Source organism: Cryptotermes secundus, unplaced genomic scaffold, assembly GCF_002891405.2.
Source record: "Cryptotermes secundus unplaced genomic scaffold, Csec_1.0 scaffold699, whole genome shotgun sequence".
Taxonomy (NCBI): Eukaryota; Metazoa; Arthropoda; class Insecta; order Blattodea; family Kalotermitidae; genus Cryptotermes; species Cryptotermes secundus.
Window position 1 is genome coordinate 340,138 of NW_019738883.1, and position 12,160 is coordinate 352,297.

At 38.8% G+C, this 12,160-nt stretch overlaps 1 protein-coding gene across 2 annotated transcripts in view; it reads right to left on the minus strand.

Moving 5' to 3' along the window:
* LOC111871244 (BRCA1-associated protein) overlaps window positions 1-12,014 on the minus strand; it is a 34,249-nt gene extending 22,235 nt beyond the window's left edge. Inside the window, exons 1-5 of one of the 2 annotated variants that reach the window (XM_023864207.2) lie at window positions 11,511-12,014; window positions 11,245-11,424; window positions 8,108-8,240; window positions 5,352-5,541; window positions 672-937 (exon numbers count right to left, since the gene is read on the minus strand). In XM_023864207.2, coding sequence (XP_023719975.1) covers window positions 672-937; window positions 5,352-5,541; window positions 8,108-8,240; window positions 11,245-11,424; window positions 11,511-11,589 — 848 coding nt within the window. In that variant the 5' untranslated portion in view covers window positions 11,590-12,014. Of the gene's footprint in view, window positions 1-671; window positions 938-5,351; window positions 5,542-8,107; window positions 8,244-11,244; window positions 11,425-11,510 lie in introns of both variants that reach the window. The other variant, XM_023864206.2, reaches the window with a different exon arrangement.
* Between the last annotated feature and the right edge of the window lie 146 nt (window positions 12,015-12,160).

Below are 12,160 nucleotides of genomic sequence, written 5' to 3' on the forward strand. Positions count from 1 at the left end.
AAACCCAGCGGAGGTCGTGGAATTTTTAAGGGCGGAAAAATTCAGGGAACAAGTCCTCCGGGAGGGACTTTAAGCCGTGGGTCCCGTGTCGTAGCTTTACGGCACGTAAAAGAACCTCATCTCTCCAAAGGAGGTCACTGAGCTAAATTCAAGGACATTTCCCGCCCAACAGTAGTCTCTAACGCCTCTGATAGATGGGGGAAGCATTATAGATACTGCCAAGCCAGTAGAGGCCGAACTCGCTGGCTCGGTCGGGAATGGTGGCACGCACCAATATCGGTAGGGTATAGAGACTGGTAGAATATCATAGAGGGAAGCACAATAGACCAATACTGGTCTCAGTGCATGGGGAAACCCACCCTCTCCAATAACTAACTAACTAACTAACTAACTACACTATGCCAATGCCACCACCCCACATGCTTAAAAAATGGAGGAATTTGTCCGGAAAACAACATCAAACTTACCTCGGACCCTCCATATTTACCACCCTGGCTTGCACTGCTGACTTCCAGTTGTTTTTAACAATAACAACTCCCCCATAGCAGGATATTTCAAGCCAATCAGCAGTTTCTACTGCCATTTACTAGTAGGTTAAACACTCCCCTAAAAATACTTCCTGTTCAATAAATTAGGAAGTGTTATTCAAATACATATTATTAAATTGTTACCTTGTATCTCCCCATTTTGCTAGACAGCTGCTGTGAAATGAGTGATTACACAGGATAGTCAAAATTCCATCCACAGATTCATCCATGCGTTCCAAACACACAGGACATGTAGGAAGTTCTGTATGAGCCAGAGGGGCAACTGATCCTCCTTCTCCTTCACGAAGAAGTTCCACACGTGACACAAATACTAGATGGCAACAGCAATCTGGTTCGAGTGAATTATAAGGAACACCGTTGAAGGAGGAATAGAATTCAGATGCTGATTGCTACAAAAAAATAGTAAGCATAATAGAATACGAAAATATTCTGCAAAGATTAGACAAAAAGTCTCAATCCCAACAAAACACACAGACTGAATTCAAGAACATTTTTTATTCCAGGGTGACCCTCTGTTGGGTTGATTCATGACTGTACATATCCTGATATAATTCATGTGGGTGTGGAAAAGTGAATCAAAAATTTGTTTCATTACATCCTATGTTTTGTACAGACATCTCAGATACTGTTAACTGGCCTGTAGGGAAGTATCCAACCTTCTATTCATCCAATGTTTACAGCATGTGGGGCAAGTATGGATGGTTTGCCAGGAAGATCAAACATATATATGATGCAACACTGTACAGAAATATAAATGAAAAATATGCTGGCGTCAATATGGTACAACAGTATGCTGCTTAAAAGTCTGGATAAACTACAAACACTGAAGAGCCAGTAAATGACTATTTTTTCCATGTGATTATGTTATACAAATTAATGACAGACAAACTGCAGAAAAATGATAAAATTCTACAATTCCACTACTTTAATTTTTATAACACTTAATATGCATACAGCAACTTTATCTCAAATCTGTCAGGGCTTGTATAACAATTCTGTAAAATTTATATAGTATTTAGAAGAACTATCTAGTTTTAACTTCTTCAGAAATATGGCCTCATCTGTGCAACCAACACTGGGTCATATTTATATGGACTGCCTTAGTATCCTAATAAAATTTTGTCATATCAAGCTACTGTTACTGATTGCAAACTGAAACAAAGACATATTAGTGACCTTCAAATGTAGTTATATTTTACGGAGATTTCAATCATACTGGGAATACAGAATTAAAGAGAATTACAGAATTGTAGTAGCCATGAAAATTTAATAACATACAGAAAGATATTTAGTTCATTTAAGATTAAGTGTTTAGACTCTATGTCCAATGAATGTTCTCAGAAATGAAAAACTTGTTTTCCATGACTTTCAATAACCAACTCCATGAAGCAAAGTCCTTCTTCAGGGAGTAATAGATAGTCACATAGCTCGGAAAGAACATTTTTGCCTTATATGGCACCAAAAGGTTCATTAAGGGCCCCACAGATGGTCAATCTTAGCGTTCATTTTGCCTGCGCAGTTCTCAGACGTAAGACGAAATGCTGAAGAGGGCACAAACATTCCATTTTGTTCTAAATCTTGCACTCAGTTTTCATGGATCGTGCACGGAGCAACATGTTGGAGGAACTTTCAATTTACACAGCTCTAGCGTTAGCTTTGAGATCAAAAACTAAAAAGAAAAGGACTACGTCAAAATGGGCAAAGGCTTGGTTACTTAAAATAATCTCTCGCATATAAATTTACTGAAAGACTTAACTCTAGAATCGGGTGATTGGTACAATTATTTAAGAGTGGACAATGGGATTTATTTACACCTTCTTCATTTGGTAGCGCCACATATCAGAAAGAACGATAGTGCAATGCAATCCAAGTTGCTGACACTCTGTCTGGGAAGTTCTTGATCCGTTAAAAGAAAGGTCATCGTAGTACCATAAACTTGGCACAAAATTACCATCTGTTCCATTGCCAGACTTCTGAGAATCCTTGACTTTCTTGAGTTCTTTCCGAAAACAACTTTGTAATGAATTAATTTGTTATCACTGCTTCTTGTTGCTTCGGGATCAATTTCCGATAACTTAACTCTTAACTGTTCATAAGCAAGATTTTTTTTTGTTTTTATCAGAGTAGATCTTCCACAAACACAGATTACTACGATACATCTGAATGAATTCGCTCAAAAATGCTCAGGGTACGATTCTTAAGTCTGACATATCGAAGTGCACAGTTGGAACGATTAGTTAAAACTGACGCTAAAACTGTAGGCCTCACACATGCTCCAACTTGCTCGCAGACATGCCTGTACACGCACAGAAAAATCAGTCACTGACAGATTTACTTCAAGCCAAGCCTAAGATGGTACAGGGACGAAAATTCTACCACAGATGGACCATCTTACCTGACGCCTTAAAACTGTGCAGAGGCCCTTTACTGTGTTCAAAAGAGCCCATCACTGGGTCCTACCATGGGCCAAATTAAACCAGTCTTTGTGGACTGGTATAATTTTGACTGGACCCCCATACTGTTTCTTTTAAGATCTATTTTAATACCATCTGACCATCTACATCTAGACTTCCAAATGTTTTATTTTCTTTTGGTTTTCTATCCAAAATTCTGTATGCATTCCTCATTTTTTCCATGGATACTGAATTCTCCACCCACTTTATTCTACATGATTTGATCATCTTAATAAATATCAAGTACAAATTGTAAATTGTTCTGCAGTTTTCTCTAGCCTCCTGTCACTTCCCACCTCTTAGGTCCAAATGTTCTCAACATTTTGTTCTCATATACCCTTAGTCTATGTTCTTCCTATAATGTGAGTAATGACATTTCACACCTGTACAAAAGATCATGTAAAACTGTACCTATGTATATTGTAAGCTTTATACTTTCAGATATCATATAGCAAGGAAAATGTCTGGTACTGAGTGGAAGATGGAAGAAAGTATTTGGCAAATTTAACAATTTCCTAATTTACACATCAATAAAATTTTGATTTCTGTCATTCCTAAATATCTGAACTTTGCCACATCTTAGGATTTTCCAGCCATCTTCATATTACAATTTTATCCTGCCATCTGGTGATACATCAACATATATTTAACTCATTCTGGACAAAATTCCTTACTAGCACCTAACACAGCACACATACATTTCTTTGTGGTATTCATGTTTTTTGCCCACAAATTAACATCACGAGCATAGACCTGAAGTTGACATGTCCCGTTCAGTTGCAATTCCACATGGCTAATGGTCCGAGAATATGTTATCAAAGTGATATCTCTGATTGGCCAAAATGGTATACAAGCATTTTTTCAAAATTACTGAGCCATCAGAATTCCCCCCCCCCCAAAAAAAAAATTGCCTATGGGTTCCCAGACGTTTTTAGACCACATGCTGCCCAGATTTTCTGGCACCTGAATATTAAACAAAATATTATAAGAATAATATAATGAGAGCAAAATGTAGTCAACAGTTACACACCCATGACTTTTGCCATGAAAAGCAAATGTTTATATGTGCATAAAGAAGAGACCTTGAAGATGGAGGCCGACAACTTGAAAATTTTTCAGAGACCATGAGTTTGGCAAACTCTGGCCTGGAGCATCAAGAACCTAAGTGATGGCTGGACATGCCCTACTCGTTAATCCCTTGTGAACTTTAAGTGACATACTTCATGACTCTGGAATCCTACTTAAAAGCCCAAAAGGGTAAAACTAATTGGAAAATGTTAATGCACATTCATGAGACAGTTTTCTGGCCTCTCACTGTGTCCAGTAATTTGGTAGCTAGCGTACGATGGGGTACCCAAAAGAAACCGAACTAATTTCTTTGTGGGCAGAGCTTTTGTAGTACCGCGTTTTGCTGCTATGAGCGCATAGAGCTAACATTCCTGAGTCGATAAGCCGACTACCGTTGCTTCAGAAGGTAAGGACTAGTTTCGGCAGAGTTTATAGTGACAATTGTTTTGTGTGATCATCGTTTTTGCATTGGCTGATTTTCATGAACAGCGTGCGGTGGTGAAATTCTGCTTTTTGCTCGGAAAAAGTGGAACAGAATCTCTTGAAATGTTAAAAACGGCGTACAAGGACGATGCTATGGGGAAAACTCAAGTGTCTGAGTGGTTTTCCAGTTTCAAAAATGGTGAAATGTCAATTGATGACAAACCTCGTTCTGGTCGTCCTTCCACGGCCCGAACACATGAAAATGTTGAAAAAATTCGTGAAATCATCAAGGAAGATCGACGACGGACCATTAAAGAAATTGTGGAGCTGTCGGGAGTGACTTGGAGCTCAGTTCTGCGAATTTTGACAGAAGATTTGGGAATGAAAAGGGTGGCTGCAAAATTTGTGCCATGACTCCTGACTGCTGAACAAAAACAAGGTTGTGTGGAAGCATGCTGTGCTTTGAAAGAAGAGTCCCGAAATGATCAAAACTTTTTTTTGTTTCCTCGAATGAAAAGAGACATGAAAGGAAAGCATTTTGCTGATGTTGCTGAGGTGAAGGAAAAAATGACGGAGGCGCTGTCAACCATCTCAAAAGATGAATTTAGACAATGTTTTGAAAAATGGAATAAAAGACTAGACAAGTGTATTAGTGTAAGTGGAGAGTACTTTGAAGGGGACTGAAGGTTTGTGCTTAAAATTTGAATAAATAAGTTAAAAAAAAATAAGTTCGGTTTCTTTTGGGTACCCCTTCGTACAACTAATTTAGGTATTTGTGCTGCTCCCTGAAAAAATTTCAAAAACATGAATTATAAAGCAGAACAGTATGAGTTAAAGTCTGTAAACATTTACAGCATACCTGACTTCGGAATGTCAACAAAGCCATGTAACGGTTTGGAGATCCATCTCTGATGATACGAAGGTGCTGAATATCTCCGTGGCATGCAGCAGTGAACGTAAGAAGATCGTGACAAGTCATAGTTGCTGGAACTGCTAAGATACACACTGTCTGGCTTCTCTGGGCTGCTCTGTCCATTGGTGTTAGCTCACTGAAACATAATGAAGTAAAGGCTTAATTTCACTTTCAGAGTGTGTCCACAAATTACCCTTTTACTAAGTACACCGTGTTAGGTCGCACCATAGCTCATGCAGTTAGTCACTGGCTTCCCAACACGGCGGCATAGGTTCAATCCCGGGTCTGGTCAAGTGAGATCTGTGGTGGAGAAAGTGGCGCTGGGGCAGGTTATCTCCAAGTACTTCCGTTTCCCTTGTCAATTTTCATTCAACCAAATTCTCCATCATCATAATCACCTGGGGTAGGTACAATAGGCCAATCAGTGGCCGCCGTGCCAAGTGGACCCAGCTGGACTCCACCACCCACTAGCAAATTTAAAAAAAAGTACACTGTGTTCAAAGCAAAGGCTGATTAAACACTGATTTTACTGTCAGCAACTTCCTGCAAAAGAGATGCACCACTTGCCAAGAAAAATGCCATCACGTAGCCAAAGTGCTAGCAAACATTGTTTACTTATTTTGTTAATTATTAATTAAATATAGTAGTTAATATTGTACTCACCATCACAGAAAAAAAAAAAACTCTGTGGCCTGTAGTCCACAATCAAACTACACAGAAAATGTCTGCCCTCTGCTGTGAAACATGTCTGAATTCTTTTAAACAGATTTCAGGAAACTTACTGCAATTCATATTGCTGAATGCTGTCATCTCCTTCAGGAATATTCTGTTTTAGAGCCTCTAGGTCATGTGGACTGTTGGCATATGCAACACATTTGAGTTTTCCCCACAAATAAAAACCACAGGAGTTCAGATGTGGGGATCTTGGGGGCCAACAAACCCTTGCTAATAATTCTATCCTCCCCATTAATTCTCAAAACACACCATGTAATACTTTGATAGTTTTGTTAGCTGTGCATGGAGTCATGGTGTCTTGCATAAAATAACCGAATCTTTCTTCTGCAGGTGCAAAATTAACGAAAAATGGATTGAGTACTTCATTAATATATTGTTGGGCATCAAGAATTCCTTCATAAAATATCGGTCCAATGACATGCTTTGCACTAATCGCACACCATACTCCTATCTTTTGGTAGTAAACCAGAAGTTGAATTAGGGCATGAGGATTTTCACTACTACAATACCTGTTGTTTTGTGAGTTAACATATCCCAAGAGATTAAAATTAGCTTCATCTGTAAAAAAAAACAGCTTAGGATCAATAAGTCCATCATGCACATTATTGATAAACCAATTACAAAAACCTCACTCTTTTTTTCATAATCCACAGGTTTAATTTTAGGAACAGTAATTTTGAAACGATGAATATGCTACAGTTTAGTTGCTGTCCATGCACTGCTTACAGAAACACCACTTTGTTGTGTTAATTGCTGCAAAGATTTATGAGAAAAATTCTCTAATCGATGACCGATGTCATCAATTTTTTCCTCAGTTAAAACATGATTTATTTTTAATGGCTTTGTCAATTAAATTACTGCTGGCTCGAACTTTGTTCATTAATTTTGAAATTGTATCTCTAGATGGACACATGTTGTGTCAGGAAATACATGGGCAACTGATTAAATCAGCAAGGAAGTATATGGTGTTCTTTATGTGATATATATATATATATATACACACAGTAAAACTTGGTTATAGCAACATCGGTTTCTGCGACACCTTGTCTATTGCGTCAAATATTCAATGGTATGAACTAATTCCTCATAAAGCAACTGTTTTTATACCTTGCTTAGTACGACATGCACAAATGCATCAACCTTGTATGTAACGTCATTTTCATTCCTGAATTTCTCTGATATCGTGGGAAAGTTCAATGTGTCTGCCCACCCTCACTTTCTCTACTTGCTGATGTGACTGTCCTGGAAGAATACGACCGCGGGCTGCAAGAGGAGCGTGGGTTTTATGCGAAAACAAAGGTGTGGGGTGAGACTGCGTGAATAGTGCAAGAGGACGCGGCAGGTTGTTAACTGCATTCCTTTCCTAGAATCTCGTCTAATAGGACCTCACATTGTCTACTTACCCTATAGTGTTCCTGCCTAAACCCAGAGAAGTGCAGTAGCNAAGTTTATGTAAAGATTATAACATACATGTAATTTCTGAGGGACATTTTGGATAATTTCTGTATATCACAGATTTATTTTATTTGGCAGTAATCAAGTGGGTTCAAACTATCTTCTTCTATGCCATTAAAAAAAAAAGGTAAAGCTACCCCTGTAACAGGCCATGAAGGCACACAGGGTTGTGAGACGTCGAAGCTTCCACATTTTCTCTAGGCAACCAGCTCACAGATGGTGGTGAGGATGTCAGCCTTATGAGCCAGCTGCCTGGTACTCATTTCTGTTAGAGGCTGAGTCGACCCAAGAGCCATAGTGTGGCTGGAAGGATTAGGTCGATTGAAAAAATCCACCTTATCGGGACTCGAGCCCGTGACCTTCTGGCTTGTAGCATAGTGCCTCAACCAACTATGCTACTGCGTGCCCCTTTCTTCTATGCCATTACAAAAGGATATTCAACTTATTTGCAAATATATGTTCACCTTGTAAATTAAAGTTACTTCCATGTCTTCTTACTGCATGCCACTTACTTTTCTTTGTATAAATGCAGAATGCCCTTTGTAACTTCAACAAAGGGATTTCCTGAAACAAAATTCATCTGCTCTCTGGTTTTGAAACCAGGATCCATGCAATCAGGCTCACATGACCACCGTGATTTGGGATCTGCTGCAACAGTAAAAGACAATATTTATATAAACAATAATGGATGATGCATTCTAACTTAGAGAGTGGTGAGGAAAGTAAGAGCATAGTTCTGTTTGTACAAAATCAGGAAAGTGGGTGAGACTGTGTCCACTTGGTGCATCAGTCACTAATTACCTTATTGTACCAGCTCCTGATGATAGATGATGATGATCGTGAAGCATTTGGTGGAATGAGAATTGGCAGAGGAAAGGGAAGTACTTGGAGAAAACCTGCCCCAATGCCACTTTGTCCACCACAAATCCCATGACCTGACCTGGGATTGAATCTGGGCCGTTGTGATGGGAAATTGGTGACCTATGGCATGGCACATTCAGGAAAGTGGAAATATGCAGGTATTCCATTCCACATCAAAAATTTTTGCTAAATGTCTGGGTAAAAGGTGAACTTATCCCTGTGATGAGACGTTGAGGCTCCCACATTTTCTAGACAATCGGCTCACAGATGGTGGTGAGGTTGTCAGCCTTACACGACAGCCACCCTTTATCCCCAGGAAGATTCCTGGTACTCATTTCTGTTACAGGCTGAGCCAACCACAGGGCCACAATGCAGTTAGAAGGCTTAGGTGAACTGAAAAATCCACTGACCTCATCAGGAATCAAACCTGCGACCTTCTGGCTTGCAGCATAGTGCCTGGGCCAACTATGCTACTGTAGAAGCTGAATTTTTTACTTTAATAAAACTTGATATCTCCACAGATTGGCCAGTAAAAGTATGAAGTATTTTGTCTTAAAACCCTGTTTTTGATGACAGAATGAGGAAGTCTGTGTGGTGCTGGATGTTTCATGCCAGTCATGATAGTGCTAGATAAAAAGCATCTTATTCTCATGACTAATGGAAACCGGATGGGACTAAATTCATATTCTAAGCTACCATATGACTTTGTTATAACTTGTGTTTTTTGAAGTGAAGAACAAATTACTCCTGAAATAAGCCATACGACTTCCAGTACCATAACATTTGTTGGGTAAAGGATAACCAAATGAAAATATGAGGTGACAGCAGTCACCATTGCTTCTGTGTACAGCATAATTCTCAGCTTGCTTTACAGTCACCAGTTCCATTATAATTGTCTAACTACAATGGTGACATCTGGTTATATTTCACATTATCACAGCGTATAATTCACAAGTTAGTTAGTTAGTTAGTTATTGGAGAGGGTGGGTTTCCCCATTCACTGAGACCTGTATTGGTCCACTGTGCTTCCCTCTACGATATTCTACCAGTATCTATATCCTACCGGTACTGGTGCTTACCATCAGTCCCGCCCAGCCAGCGAGACCGGCTCTACTAGCTGAGAGGTATCTATAATGCTTCCCCCATCTACCAGAGGTATTGAAGACTGCTGTTGGGTGGGAAACATCCGTAATTTGGCTCAGTCACCTCCTTTTAAGATATGAAGTTCTTTTACGTGCCGTAAAGCTACGACACAGGACCCACGGCTTGAAGTCCCTCCCGGAGGACTTGTTCCCTGAATTTTTCTGCCCTTAAAAATTCGACGACTTCCGCTGGGTATTTGAACCCGCGTACTACGAGTCATGAGGTGGGAACGTTACCTCTAGACTACGGAGGCCGCTAGTTCACAAGCTAGGCTTCACTCTTACGTTGTATGTAATATGTATTGGTAATGTTTCTTTTCTGTTCGTCATATACTGTTAGAATGTCATCGATATGTCTATAATAGTCCATAATTTTATGTTTGTTCAAAATATCAGCGATTAATGTGTGTTCTAAGTGTTGCACATATACTTCTGCTAATAAAGCCAATGTTGGGGCCCCCATTGCTAAACCCTCATTCTGTACGTAATACTGTTCATTAATCCTTATGTAATTCTGCTATAATATAACATTCAAGAGATTCAATATTCCTTCTTTTACTATTTCTTTGACATCATTCCTGTTCAGTACTTTGTCTATTGTATTTTTAACATCTGTTATAGGGATATTTGTATACATGTTTTCAATGTCCAATAAGCACAATCTTGTGTTCTCATCTACTTTAATCTGCATAAGTATATGGATTAATGTCGATGAGAAACTAACTTATACTAACCCTTTATAAAATTGGAATGTTAGCGTTGCAGTTTGGTAATGTTATGTGAGAAACTTGCAGCACCTGAAGACGACCCATTTGAGGTTGAAACATGTAGTATGTGCTATATAAATAAATAAATATTAAAGTATTGTTGCACGGATGGTAAAATAGGAAAGTGACATTCGCTCTGTTAAGTAAATAAATATTTAACATACTTCCAACCATTTAGAGCAAATGTAATCTTGCAATATGGGCCATATTAATATTTTCAAACATGCTGTCAAAATTATGCATTAGAAGTTATATTTTATTAAAAATTATGAGAAGTAACACTAATTTTGATGCTGGAACTCCTGATATTTGGATTCAATCATATTAAAATCTACTAGAATCTCAAAATTTTATTTTACATTTTGTTGAAAGGTGCTCCATAAGAAGAATAAGGCACGAGTTACAGCTTCTTTTAGCACTGTTACATTTTTCATAATGCCCTCAAGTAATTCAAAATGGAACAATTTCAAGGATATCTCTCAAATACATACACTGTAACAATGTGACAGCAATCAAAACAGTATGATCAGGGCTTGGAATGTTCCATGTTCAAAACAGAATTTCATGTGAGGGGAAATCTGGTAGCCCTGTGCATGGTTGGACGGAGAAGACAATGAAACTCGTTGAACAGTCGGGATTGTGGAAGAATGTGTATGGTGGCTCATCCTTTTCTTCACTCTGAAAGTCCCACTGGATACAACAAAATTTATGTCTAGGAAATCACCATGTGTGTATTTAACCTCTTACAAACCTGTCAAAAGAATGGAAACATATTATTTTATTTAATTTGTTACCTAACCTATTCAACTTCCAAGTATATTGGTATTCTACAAAAAAAAAAAACTTTATTAAATTACAGAATGTAGGAGCCAACCTTACCTTCAACAGAAGCAAGAGGCAAAGCTGCCGATTCCGTGCTTTCTGAACCAGGGATTAGTCCTAGGGGTCTTGTTTCTCCTGTGTCACTTGAGTATGTCTCAATTGTAATGTCACGCATTTCACGTCGACCCCTTGAGAAATGGAACTTGTCACTTTCAGCTGCCATGGCTCCACACGGCACTGAAAATAAATGCCTTATGACAATTCACCACAACCAAAAATAATAAAATTAAATACACACAAAATAAAATAAGCTGCAGCCTCACCTGTTTGTTTTTCAGCGTCTACACTATATACACAATTTAACTCAATTCGAAATATACATACAGATACAGCTACTGACATCACCCAAATTTAAAAACAACAAACGTATTTTCAAGCAATGCCTTTGAGACAATCGAATGGCTAGAATTTACTCATATGTACATAATTACTACTGATCTTATTAAAACAATTCTATAATAACGCAAAACAACGGCACAGATGTTTCTGTAATACGTCGATACCGCTCAATGAATCCTTTACTTTCGCACGGCGCATAAACAAGCATCATTCGAATATCCTTACACGATTTCTGCTTTAGACACAAATCTGCACGGATTAGTATTTGCGCGACATCTGCTAAGAATTGCATGAATAACATGCACTGCTCTTTCTGTTCTGCTTATTGGGCAAGCGGTAGGAACGATGGGAGCGATAGCGTATGCACAACCATGCACAGTGGTATGAACGGTACAAGTAGAATAGTTGCAGGCTCGTTTTCCGATGACCGAATTCATCCAGCCACACTATGGTCCTAAGGTCGACTCAGCCTCTAACAAAAATGAGTACCAGGAACCTGATAATCTCACCGCCGTCTCTGAGCCGACTTTCTAGAAAATGTGGTAGCCTTGACCGCCTTGACGTTCCAAAACCC